The sequence below is a fragment of the Dipodomys spectabilis genome, unplaced genomic scaffold (assembly GCF_019054845.1).
Source record: "Dipodomys spectabilis isolate Male_0828 unplaced genomic scaffold, ASM1905484v1 ptg000373l, whole genome shotgun sequence".
NCBI lineage: Eukaryota > Metazoa > Chordata > Mammalia > Rodentia > Heteromyidae > Dipodomys > Dipodomys spectabilis.
Window position 1 is genome coordinate 2,711,078 of NW_024871050.1, and position 13,894 is coordinate 2,724,971.

Here is a 13,894-nt window from a genome sequence, read left to right on the forward strand (position 1 = left end):
ACAAAAAGAGATTCCTAGAATAGTCAGCCAGAAGCTAGGAGCCTATAATCCTAGCTACTCAGGAGGCTGAGATCTGAGGATGGTAGGTAGAATCTACTCTGGAGAGGAAAATCTGTGAGACTCTGATCTCCATTTTGAGCTGTGGCTCAAAGTGGTAGAGTGATAATCTTGAGCAAAAGCTCAGAGATAGTTTCCACGCTGAGTTCAAGCTCCAGGACCAATAAATAAATAAAATAAATAGCCAAGTATAGTAGTTCATGCCTATAATCTTAGTTTCTCTGGAAGCTGAGATCTGGAGGATTTGGTTCCAAGGCTAGTCTAGGTAAAAAGTTCTCAACCAATAAAAAGCTAGTCCCAGTGTAAACAGGAGGATTGCAGTTCAGGCCAGCAGGGTATAAGAGGGCAGGCAATATCTCAAAAAAGAGCCAAAACAGCCAGGCACCTGTGGCTCACAGCTGTAATCCTAGCTGCTCAGAAGGCTGAGATCTGAGGATCACTGTTAAAAGCCAGCCCGGGCAGAAAAGTCCCCATGAGACTCTGTGACTCAAATGGTAGAGTGCTAGCCTTGAGCACAAAGATATTCAGGGACAGCACCCAGGCCCTGAGTTGAAGCCCCACAACTGACAACAAAAAAAAAAGAAAAAGAAAAAAAAGAGCCCAGAAGGGTGGCTCAAGTGGTAGAGTGTCTGCTTAGCAAGGCAGACACATTGGTGTTCCAACCCCTTAACCACAAACAAGTAAACAAAAAAATAAATACCTAAAGTAAACTTTGATTATTAGAGATTAGAATAAGCTATGCCTATTTTTATACATATACTTATGTTGTAATATCTCTTCTAATATTGTAATATTATTTTATATGTTAAAATGGCTTCCAAGTCTTTCCTGGATGTGATAGGCTTATTTTCATTATACATTTTTGATTTTATGTATTTAAGCATATATAATTTCATCTGAAGGCATGATTTTTCTATCTAGAGTCAGTTTCCCCATCCAGGTTGTAATCCCACATACAAGAAAACTGAGGCAAAGGTAGATGAAGTTAGAAGTCATCAGAAATGACACGTGGAAGAGGTGATAATGATATTCAGTAGTTCTTTATTGTTGAAAATATAAAATAAAATACTTAACAGTTGGAGGAGTTTTTTCCTTTTTCTTTTCATTTTTTTTGGGTCCGGTCATGGGGCCTGAACTCTAGGCCTGGGCGCTGTCCTTCAGCTCTTCAGCTCAAGGCTAGCGCTCTATCACTTGAGCCACAGCGCCACTTCCGGCTTTTTTCTTTTTGCTTATGTGGTGCTGAGGAATCGAACCCAGGGCCTCATACATGCAAGGCAAGAGCTCTACCACTGAGCCTGAGCCATCTTCCCAGCCCATCTTTTTTTTTTTTTTAGTGCCAGTCCTGGGGCTTGAACTCAGGGTCTAGGCACTGTCCCTGAGCTTCACTGATCAAGGTTAGCACTTATCACCAAGCCACAGCTTCACTTTCAGCTTTTTGGTGGTTAATTGGAGACAAGAGTCTCACAGACTTTCCTGCCCAAGCTGGTGTTGAACCATGATCCTTAGATCTCAGCTTCCTGAGTAACTAGGCTTATGGCATGAGCCACTGGTGCCTGGCACACATTAAGTTCTTATTCTTTGTTCTGAATATAATTGTTCAGCCTGGATAATTTAGTGAAAGAAGTTCATGGATGGATTAAGGTTTTGAAGATTGGATAGTAGGCACACATAAGGCATGATCAAAACCAAAAAGTGAAAGTGACCTTAGTAAGTTGATAGACTATATTGTAATGTTTCAGTATGTACCAAATTTGTCTTAACCATGAAAGTGACTAAGCTTGAGATTAATGCTGTTTCTGCAAATGTGGAGAACTTATGTTTGATGGCCTTTGGCACCAAGTTCATACTCTCAGGATTTTTTTTCAGACTGTACAGGATATGGTTGTTTTGTGTTTTGTCTTTATAGCCTTGACTTATAGATCCTGATTAATCTCTGCCTTTTCTGGTAAAGCTCCATTTTATGTATTCAAAGTCCTAAGCCAGTGTAGTGTTATTGTGTATTGTAATGTAAAATGCATATATTAAATTCACATATCTTTGAATTTTAGTCCTAGGACTATCAGTTATTAGTTGCATAACTTCCAGCAATTCATATATCCTAATACTTCCTTTTTATAACCTGTAAAATGGGAGAAAAAGACTTACTATCTTGATAGTTGTAAGGGATCAGTAAGGCAATATATTATCAAAATGCCTACAGAATCATTTGGTCCATGAAAGGTATTTTATTTTACTTTTCTAGGTCTGAGACTGGGACTTAAACTTGGTACCTGATGCTTTTGCTCATTGGCTAGTGCTCTACAAATTGAGCCTCCCTCATGACAGATATTTTAAAAATTTAAATGCTTCTTAATAAACTTCTTTTCTTGTAATTACTAAGTTTCCTAGGAAAATTCTGTGCTTGGCAAATACTTGGTAGCCTTGATCTTTAGAATTCTAACCAGATACTATAGTTCCTAAATAAAATATTAGGGGAAATGCATTAATTTTTTATAGTGTTGTGTGACCTTTTAACCTAACTTTTACCAAGAAGCAATCATCTGCTTTATTTTAAAAGAACAATGATAAGGAGACTCTAGTTATATGTATTTCTGGATTTCTATCCTGAATGTATAAATCAAGTAATGAATAGATTCTAGTTTGAAAACCAAAAAGCAAGTAATGAAACTCTTAAGAACATCTCTAAGAGTAGGCTCTTCATTGTCTAAAATATTTCCATCTTCTGATTTCTCAGAATTTCAGATTTCTGATGATATAGATAGTGGCAATTTTAAAGCTGATTTTGGAACAGTTTATTAATAGAAAAGCAAACACACAAAAGGTCATCATCCCTGATTATTCTGAGAACATTCTTTTAGATTCTGAATTATAGTGTAATGCTTTTATTGTATGAAAATAAGTTGATTTTCTTTTATCCAAGGGCCATTCTTATTTAAGCAGTGGGATATAATGATAAAGTAACATAGATATTTTTGAAATACATGTTTAAATTTGATTGGCATAAAGAGTATTGAGGCAAATAAGTAAATATTGGACACTTTTAATTTTTTTTTTTTTTTGGGTCCGGTCATGGGGCCTGAACTCTGGGCCTGGGCGCTGTCCCTCAGCTCTTCAGCTTAAGGCTAGCGCTCTACCATTTGAGCCATAGCGCCACTTCCGGCTTTTTTCTTATGTGGTGCTGAGGAATCAAACCCAGGGCCTCAGGCATGCAAGGCAAGCGCTCTACCACTGAGCCACCTTCCCAGCCCACTTTTAATTTTTTTAAACTATTCATTTATCTTGTCAGTTGTAGGGCTTGAACCCTGGGCCTGGGTGCTGTCCCTGAGCTCTTCAGATCAAGGCTAATGTTCTACCACTACCACTACCACTCCAGCAACACAGCACCACTTCCAGTTTTTTTGGTGGTTAATTGGAGATAAGAGTCTCATGGACTTTATCGCCTGGGAAGGCTTTGAACGACGATCCATTGAACTTTATTTATTTATTTATTCGGTTGTGGGGCCTTAACTCTGGGCCTGGGCGCTGTCCCTCAGCTCTTCAGCTCAAGGCGAGTGCTCTACCACTTGAGCTACAGCGCCACTTCCAGTTTTCTGGTGGTTTTTATTGGAGATAGGAGTCTCACGGTCTCTCCTGCCCGGGCTGGCTTTGAACCGCAATCCTCAGATCTCAGCCTCCTGAGTAGCTAGGATTACAGGCGTGAGCCACCAGCGCCCGGCCTCACCAACTCATTTTTATTGCTGTATCATTTCATGCATAGATTTAAAGTGTCAGATGTGTGTAGTTTGATACATGTGCATATTTGTGTAACCACTTTTCATCAGAATATGGAAAATTTCAGGGCTAAGCATATAGGTTAGTGATGTAACATTTGCCTAGGATGTGCAAGGACTGAGTTCAGTCCCCATAATCAAGAAAAAAAAAATTGGGGTTGGGAAGGTGGCTCAGTGGTAGAGCGCTTGCCTTGCATGCATGAGGCCCTAGGTTCGATTCCTCAGCACCACATAAGCAGAAAAAAAAAGCGGGAAGTGGCATTGTGGCTCAAGTGGTAGAGCGCTAGCCTTGAGCTGAAGAGCTGAGGGACAGAGCCCAGGCCCAGAGTTCAGGCCCCACGACCGGACCCACAAAAAACAAAAAAATTTGACCTTTGTGCCAATTTTCAGCCATTACTCCCAAAGGCAGCCATTTATCTAACTGTTGTCACTATAGCCCGTTGTAGAACTTTGTATAAAGTTAGTGTGTATGCCTTCATGCTTGCCATCTTTTGCTCAATGACTGAAAAAATTAACTGTATTCTCACATCAATAATTCATTTATTCTCCTAAATAATTTATTGTTCATTCCACAATTTCTTTATATGTTAACTTGTTAAGAATTGTTTATTGTTTCCAGCTGTCGACTATTGAAAATAGAATATCTATTTGCCAACTGCTGGTGGTTTACAACTGTCATGCCTCCTATGTGGGAGGCTGAGATCAGGAGGATTGCAATTGTAGGCAATCCTACAATTACATACATACATACATCAGAATGATGTATGTTATGTATGTATGTAAAGAAGAACCAGAGCAAAAAGTGGTAGAGTGCTTACCTAGCAATCTCAAAGTCTTTGAATTCAAACCTCAGTACTGTCAAGAAAAAAGTTTCTTGGCCATTTTTGTGCAAATGTTCTTTGGGGATATGTTTTATGTGTTTTCATTTCAATGTGGAGAAATGGCTGGACAGTGTCCTATGTGTATGTTTAAACGAAACTGCTGATCAGTTTTCCAAGTTATTCTTTCACCAACAATGTACTGAATGAGATTTATGGTTATTCTGTATTAATTTTTAATTTTTGCCATTCTGGTGGGTATGTATGTAAGGGTACTCCATTTGTTTTGTTTTGTTTTGTCTTTTTTTTTGGTCAGTCATGGGGCCTGAACTCTAGGACTGGGCGCTGTCGCTCAGCTCTTCAGCTCAGGCCTACCACTCTACCATTTGAGCCACAGCACCACTTCTGGCTTTTTCTGCTTATATGGTGCTGAGGAATTGAACCAAGTGCCTCATACCAAGCACTTTACGACTGAGCCACATTCCCATCCTATCACATTTGGTTTTAATTTGCATTGGTCTGGATAACTAATGAGAACATTTTATTGCTATTTGTGTCTTCTTTTGCGAAGTTTCTATTTTTAAAATTGAGATATTCATATATTGATACGTGTTTGAGAATTTATTCAAGTATATGACTTGCCTTTCTATTTTCATCTTCTTTTGTCCTTTCTGTTCTCTTTCCTTCCTCTTCTACCTTCCATTCCTCCATCCTTTTCTTTCTCCTTTCTATTCCTCCTTCATCATCTTTGTCTTTTTCTTGCTCTTCTTTCTCCACTTTTCTCCTCTTTTTTAATATTTTTGTTGTTATTGAATCCAGGGCCTCATACATTCTTGTGAAGACTGAGGTATATATCTAGCTTGGCATTTCCAATTTCTTAATGGTTGTTTTTGCCAAGCAGTTATTTTAAGTCTATTTATTTACTGTTTTTGAATGGGATGGAACCTGGGGCCTGGTGCATGTTAGACATATACTCCACACTAAGGTACATTGAACCCCTCTCTCTATATGTGTTTTTGTGGTTTGTGTGTGTGTGTGTGTGTGTGTGTGTGTGTGTGTGTATGTGTGTGTGCCACGTCTGGGCTTGAACTTAGGATCTAGGTGCCTATCCCTGAGCTTTTTTGTTAGGGCTAGTGTTGAACCACGGCTTTACTTCTGGCTTTTTGGTAGTTAATTAGAGATAGTTTCATAGACTTTCCTTTCTGGGCTGGGTTTGAACCATGATCCTTAGATATCAACCTGCTGTATAGCTAGGATTACAGGCATGAGCCACAGGTGCCTACCTACCCCTAATTTTAATCAACAAGAATTTTTCTTTTTAGCTCATGGTTTTTGTGTCCTAGGTAAGATAAAGGATATTACTATTTATCCTTGGATACAAAAATAGTTCATATTTTCTTATGGAAGATTTTAGTTTTAATTTGGATGTTTAGATTAATGATCCAGTTTTAATTTGATTTTGTGTGTGTGTGTGTGTGTGTGTGTGTGTGTGTGTGTGTGTGTGTGTGTGTGTGTCAGTGTGTGTCATTGAGTTTAAACTCAAGACTAGCATTCTACCAGTTGGGTCGTGCCTCTTGCCCTTTTTGCATTATTTCCCAAAGCTGCCTTTTAACTATGATTCTCCTATTTCTTCCTCCTGTGTAGCTGGTATTACAGATGTTTCCTACCATGCTTGGCTTCAGTTTTATTTTATTTATGCATTTTATACTTCTTATTAATTCGTTGAACAAGTAGTTAGTGAGCACCTTCTTGGTGCCAGGCAATACTTTAGTGACTTGATTGTCATCAGCAAACAAAACATAAAAACCCTTCGTGAAACTTACATCCTGGGGGAAATGATTAATATATAAATAAATTATATAGTATGGTAAACTACCATTTGGTTTGGAGACAGAATAGGATAGGGTAAAATGTCAGTGAGAAGGTTTAACTCAGTGAGAATATATTGTTTAGAGAACTACTTGAGCAAAACATGATGGCTATATCTGTAATATCAGCTACTTGGGAAACAGAGGCAGGATGATTGAGTTCCATGCCATTTCAAAGTTAACTAAATCCTATAACACAACCAAAATTTAAGCAGAAAGGATGGGGACCTGGATCAAGTGGTAGAATGTTTGCTTGGCAAGTCAAATCAAGACTTGAAAGAGATGAGAAGGTTAGCCATTCAGGTATCTCAAAGAGGAGTGTTCTGGATAGAGGAAACAGGCAATTTAAAGGCCTTTGGGTTTGAACATATCTGGTATGTCTAAGGATTTTGAGGACATCACTGCTGTAGAAGATATCAATGGGTTAATTACAGGAATATGTGAGGGCAATTTTTTAAGAATCTTTTTTTTTTTTGGGGGTGGGGTGGGGGATCCGGTCATGGGGCCAGAACTCTGGGCCAGGGCGCTGTCCCTCAGCTCTTCAGCTCAAGGCTACCGCTCTACCACTTGAGCTACAGCACCACTTCCGGCTTTTTTCTTATGTGGTCCTGAGGAATCGAACCCAGGGCCTCAGGCATGCAAGGCAAGCGCTCTACCGCTGAGCCAACTTCCCAACCCTTTTTTAAGAATCTTATAGAACATTGTTAATTCTTTAGCTCTCGGAGTGGCATGAAAACCATTTGAGGGTTTATTATAATTAATACAATTTTTTAATGATTTTTTTGACATGGAGTATTGCTATGTTGCCCACAGCCTTCTGAGTGGCTGAGATTACAGGCTTGTGATATTCCCTCCAGCTATTATACATTTTTTTTTTGTCTGTCTTGGGACTTGAACTCTGGGCTTGGGCGCTGTCCCTGTGCTATTCAGCTCAAGGCGAGTGCTCTACCACTTCCGGTTTTCTAGTGGTTTATTGGCGATAAGAGTCTCACGGACTTTCCTGCCTGGGCTGGCTTTGAACCGCGATCCTCAGATCTCAGCCTCCTGAGAAGCTAGGATTACAGACATGTGCCACCGGTGCCCGGCTTATACATATTTTAATTCAGCACAAAGCTCTTTCTGAAAGTCACTTAGAGATTCATTATTGTAACTATTATTATTAATGTTTTATTATGTAGACTAGGCTGACCTCAAACTTGGAATTCTCTTATGTCAACTTCCTGAGTGCAGGGATTACAGGAATGCACTACCACGAATGGCTATTATTGCTTCTTTACATAGACATGTTTCCTGACGTGTGTACTTTATTTCAGAAAGATCCAGATTATCTGAAGCTATGGTTGGACAATTTTGTTTCTAGCTATGAACAGTTTTTAGATGTCGACTTTGAAAAGCTGCCTACCAGGTATGTAGACATACTTAATTTTTTACCCTGGAATGAAATGTTCCTTTTTGGCATAAATATTTTTATGGCATGTTACAAGGATAATAATTATGTTTATAGTCTTGTTACTCCTAGATAATCTTCTTCTCATAACAAACATATTTTCTTCTTTTCTTTCTTTTTTCTGGATTGTAGGACTTGAGCTCAGGGGCTAGATGCTGTCCTTGAGCTTTTGTGCTCAAGGCTAGCACTCTACCATATGATCCACAGCTCAACTTCTGGCTCTTTTGGTACTTAATTGGAGATAAAGCTCTCATGAACTTTCCTGCCTATCCTGGCTTTGAACTGAGGTACTCAGAGTATCCTGAGTTGCCTGAATTACAGATGTGAGTCACTAATGCCCAGCTAAACCTGACTTTCTGAGGCTGATACTTTGCTTCCATGACACAGTTCATTAAATGTCTAACCCCAGCTATTATTGGTGTTACTAGGTGGTTGAGATGTTCAAGATGTTCCTTAGTTCTTGGGTCTGTTGCCTAAGATCAGGACTGTCCTTGGTATGACAAAAGAAGAGTGAAAAGTATAAAGCTAGTTAAGAATGATTTAGTAGCATCTTTTTTTTTTTTGGTCAGTTGTGGAGGTTGAACTCTGGGCCTGGCCACTCTCCCTGAACTCTTCATCTCAAGGCTAGTGCTCTACCACTTGAGCCACAGTGCTACTTCTGGTTTTCTGGTGGTTAATTGGAGATAAGAGTCTCTTGGACTTTCCTGCCTGGGCTGGCTTTGAATGAGATCCTCAGATCTCAGCCTCCTGTGTAGTTAGGATTACAGGTGTGAGCCACTGGCACCCAGCGCATAAGTACATCTTAAGATGTGAGGCAGGCTGTTCATGTAAGGATTGACTTCCTGGAAGTTTTCAGGGTTTGGAATTTTATGCAATAGGGTAAGGTTACTAAGTAGCAGGAAACTAGACCTTCTTCTTAAGGCCCCTCTCCAAAAGACTTGACAACTACATATTGGCTGCCTGGCATGGGAACACTTAATGCTTGTGCATCTGCTCTTTCTAAGTTAGTGCTTCCAGTAAAAAGTCAGAGATCATGTTTTCTCTCATGTGGAAGCTAGATCTAAAATACAACTGGACATGATAACTTATATAAGACTTTATGCATTGACACAAACTGACTGAGGATACATTTCGGGGCGGAACCCACAGGCATAACTCTTCTGACATCTAAAGTACAGCTTATCAAAATGAATTACAGGAAATGGAAACGTATTCAATATACATTATGTGAAAATGAACTATGCAACTTATGGGCAGGGACAGCAAGGGAAAAATAGGTATAAGTAAAGGAAGGGGTGACATTGTCCATGAAGCATTGTACTTATTATTTTCCTTAAGGAATTGTAATTCCTTTGTACAGTAATAAAGATTTTTTTAAAGTCATATGTCAGTCATTATATAATTGAATACCTGGCCTTAATATGGGGTGCATGCTGCATAAAGAAGATCTTGGGCGGGGCTGGGAAGGTGATTCAGAGTGCTTGTGTTGTATGCATGAAGCCCTGGGTTCGATTCCTCAGCATCACATAAGCAGAAAAAGCCGGAAGCTCAAGTGGTAGAGTGCTAGCTTTGAGCTGAAGAGCTGAGGGACAGCACCCAGGCCCAGAGTTGAGGCCCCAGGACTGACAAAAAAAAAAGAGAAGATGATATAGGGCCATTATCTTAATGGTGTGAGTCATCTGTGGGTTTTGAAGAGTCTTAAAGCCTACTCATTATTTCTCATGTATACTTAGCTACTTGCACTAATACAGCTACCCACTCTCACAAGTTAAGGTCAATAATCATCCATAAAACTGCCCTCACAGGCTGGGAAAGTGGCTCAGTGGTAGAATAATGCTTGCCTTGCATGCATGAGGTCCAGAGTTTGATTCCTCAGCATCACGTAAGCAGAAAAAGCCAGAAGTGGCACTGTGGCTCAAGTGGTAGAGTGCTAGCCTTGAGTTGAAGAGCTGAGGGATAGCACCCAGTCCCAGAATTCAGGCCCTATGACCGACAAAACAAAACAAAACAAAAAAACCCCAAAACAAAACAAAAAAAGTGCCCTCACTTCATATATTAGTCATAGTATTGCTGGCTACTCACACTACTCACCACATGAATATAAATTCATGGTTCTTTTTTTTTTTTTTTTTTTTGTCGGTCGTGGGGCTTGAACTCTGGGCCTGGGTGCTGTCCTTCAGCTCTTCAGCTCAAGGCGAGCACTCTACCACTTGAGCTACAGCGCCACTTCCGGTTTTCTGGTGGTTTATTGGAGATAGGAGTCTCACAGTCTTTCCTGCCCGGGCTGGCTTTGATCCTCAGATCTCAGCCTCCTGAGTAGCTAGGATTACAGGCGTGAGCCACCAGCGCCCGGCTAAATTCATGGTTCTTATGCACTCCCTCTTTTTCAACAATTATGTACACTTGACATGAACTCACTATACTAGTAGTTTTATTTTAAAGGCTACACATATGACAAGCATTAGAATCATTATGGAAGCAGAACTTTTGTGCCATTTCCCTATGAAAGACCCATTACCCTCCCTTGAACAGGAATATGTTCAGTTGAGAAGCTGTTTAAGCTTTGGATATGCAGTTTTATTGGCAACATGTTATATCACTGACCCATGTGGTTGAGCTCTGTCTCCAGCCTTTCTCCAGAATATTAGGGAGCAAGTTTGAAAATTCCAACCCTCATGTGATTTCTTTTTCTTCTCTTAAAATATTTTTCTTCTCTTAAAATATTCATTAGCATGTATTAAGTGTACCAAATAATGGATTTCATTGTCATGCTTGGATTCTGAGAGCAGCATCTCTGTGGACCCATCTCCAGTCACTTCATTTGCATAAACCCAGGAGTAGTCTAAAGGGCCCTGTTAACAGATAACAAAAGACACTCCTACCACTCAGGAAATTTGTATGATTTTTAAAAAATTTTCTGTCCAAGAAACTAGAAGACCAGTTTTTATTTATAATCATCATCATCATCATCATCATCATCTTTGGTAGCCCTAGAACTTGCTAGATGCTCTACTATTTGAACGATGCCTCTAGCCATTTTTTTTCTTGCATTGTTTTTTAGGTAGGGTCTAGAGTTTATACGTGGCCTGGCCTAGATCAAGATTCTGCTATTATTTATTTATTTATTAAAAAAAATTTTTTTTGTCGGTCATGGGGTTTGAACTTTGGGCCTAGGTGCTGTTTCTCAGCCCTTCAGCTCAAGGCTAGCACTCTACCACTTGAGCTACAGTGCCACTTCTGGTTTTCTGGTGGTTTATTGGAGGTAAGAGTTTTACAGAGGGCTGGGAAGGTGGCTCAATGGTAGAGCACTTGCCTTGCATGCATGAGGCCCTGGGTTTGATTCTTCAGCACCACATAAGCAAAAAGAAAAAAGCCAGAAGTGGTGCTGTGGTTTAAGTGGTAGAGCACTAGCCTTGAGCTGAAGAGCTGAGGGCCAGCGCCCAGACCCAGAGTTCAGGCCCCACGACTGGACCCAAAAAAAAAAGAGTTTTATGGACTTTCCTGCCTGGGCTGGCTTTAAACTGAGATCTTCAAATCTCAGCCTCCTGAGTAGCTAAGATTAAAGCGTCCGGCTCCTAGTATTTAGGCTTTCCAAATAGCTGGGATGACAGGCTTACCACTGCTACCAGCTTCTTTTTTAATTGGTTGAGATGGAATCTTGATGTCTTTTTTTTACCAGGCTATCTTGGAACCAAAATTCCTCTGACCTTTGCCTCCCTGAATAGAATTACAAGTGTGAGCCAATACACTCAGCACTGGGACGGATTTGGGGGAAGCAGAAATAGGAAGATCAAAATCCATGTTGAAATAATCAATGCAAAAAGGGCTGATGGAGTGGCTAAAGTGATAGAGCACCTGCCTAGCAAGTATGAGATCCTAAGTTCAAATATTAGTACTGCCAAAAATAAAAATAAAAAAATACTAAATAGGGGAAAACTTAAATTCTGTAAAACATTACAGAATTTGCACATAGTGCAGATTTTCCCTCCATTTCTCCACCCTCTATCAAGTTCCCAGGCCACTTAGAGTTTTCTCTATCTTAAGCCAACCTGAAAGTCCAGTAGTTGTTAGGTAATATCAGTTGCTGGGGTAAAAAGGAGAAATGAGCAACAAAAGGAGCTCCAGTTCTAGACATGTTGAAGGGAAAAGGAAAGGATAGCTGTGGTTGATGATGGCAAAGAGTATCTGGAAAAGTAAAAATCTCCAAGGAGAAAAGCTTCAGTTACTATAGAGAGGAGTCTTGAGGGGTCAATAGAGGCCAAATGATATGCCATGCATGCACTGTTAAGGGATTTGATTTGTCCTTTTGCTGTGGAAGGTAAGAATGCTATTAAAATTTTTTCATGTGAAAGTGTCTAGATTGATTTTACTTTTCAAGTCACTTAGGAATCATTAGGGTGGTTGGACTGAAGAGAGTTGAGACTGAAGGCAAGAAGCCCTATTAAGAAATAAATCAGCTGGGTGCCAGTGGCTCATGCCTGTAATCCTAGCTACTCAGGAGGCTGAGATCTGAGGATCGCAGTTCAAAGTCAGCCTGGGCAGGAAAGACCGTGAGACTCCTATTTCCAATAAACCACTAGAAAACTGGGAATGACACTATAGCCACATCAGCACTTGTGGCTTTTTTGTTTATGTAGTACTGAGGAATCAAACCCAGAGCTTCATGCATGCTAGGCAAGCACTCTACCACTAGGCCACATTCCCAGCCCTGATTTCTTTCTTTCTTTCTTTTTTTTTTTTCTTTTTTGGTTGGTCATGGGGCTTGAACTCTGGGCCTGACCGCTGTCCCTCAGCTCTTCCGCTCAAGGTGAGTGCTCTACCACTTGAGCTACAGCACCACTTCTGGTTTTCTGGTGGTTTATTGGAGATAAGAGTTTCACAGACTTTCCTTCCCAGGGCTGGCTTTGAACCGTGATCCCCAAATCTCAGCCTTCTGAGTATCTAGATTCCAGGTGTGAGCCACCAGCGCCCAACTGACATTGAACTCTTGATCCTTCTGTTTCAGGCATGCAGCATAGATAATATATATATATATATATGTATATATATAATATGTATATGTATATATTATATGTAATATATGTATATATATGACTTTTCTAAGAACCTGCTGTTTTGATGCCTCAGCAGGAGGGAACTATATATAAAAATGAGAGATTTTTCTAGTATTTTTTATAAATAAGAGAGAATGAAAGAGTCTGAAGCTACAAGTGATCGAATTCCTAATCTAAAATAGTATATGGTTATTTAGTAATGTGGTTATGGAATTCGGTAATTTTTATAATTTGATTTGTGGTTTACTTTAGAATTTAATTAAAATCAAATGTCTCTTTTATAGAAATGCTTCCTTAATTTATGTTTTAGGATAGTTCACAAGAAGGCTAGTTATATCTTTATGTTTGTGTGTATATAGTCTGTCTGCAGTGAATCAACTAGTCTTTTACTCAGTGTAAAAACTCAACTAATACCTCACATTTATCTGAAGAAGGGACTACAATGAAATATAATTATTACATAATCATAGTGATTTTTGGAATATTCTCTTGAAGTCTGGGTGTTTTTCATAGAGGTAATCAATATACAGTGGCTTATGGAAAGATTCTTAGGTTTCAGAAATAGTATGTTTAAATTATACTACATTTTAATAATTTTTATGTGTTTACATAGCAAAAAATAATGTTCACTTTTTATTTCAGAGCCTGTAAGACAGGGAAGATATTAAAACTTTGTAGATTAAGGAAATTTAGAGATTAGATGACCAGCTCCATATAACACAGGTGAATTAGTAGCCAATTTTCTTGGCTTTGAATTTGAGTATGTGTTTTTTTTTAATTTTTATTTATTTTTTATTGTGAAAATACTGTACAGAGGGGTTACAATTACATGGGCAAGATAATGAGTACATTTCTTACCAAGCATTGTAGCTTCCTCCTT

The 13,894-nt window shown here is 39.4% G+C and overlaps 1 protein-coding gene across 1 annotated transcript in view; it reads left to right on the forward strand.

The window, feature by feature from the left end:
• Positions 1-13,894, forward strand: part of Nbeal1 (neurobeachin like 1) — a 177,479-nt gene that overhangs the window by 13,649 nt on the left and 149,936 nt on the right. Inside the window, 1 exon segment of the mRNA XM_042666952.1 lies at positions 7,827-7,918. Within this exon segment, the coding sequence (XP_042522886.1) occupies positions 7,827-7,918 (92 nt within the window).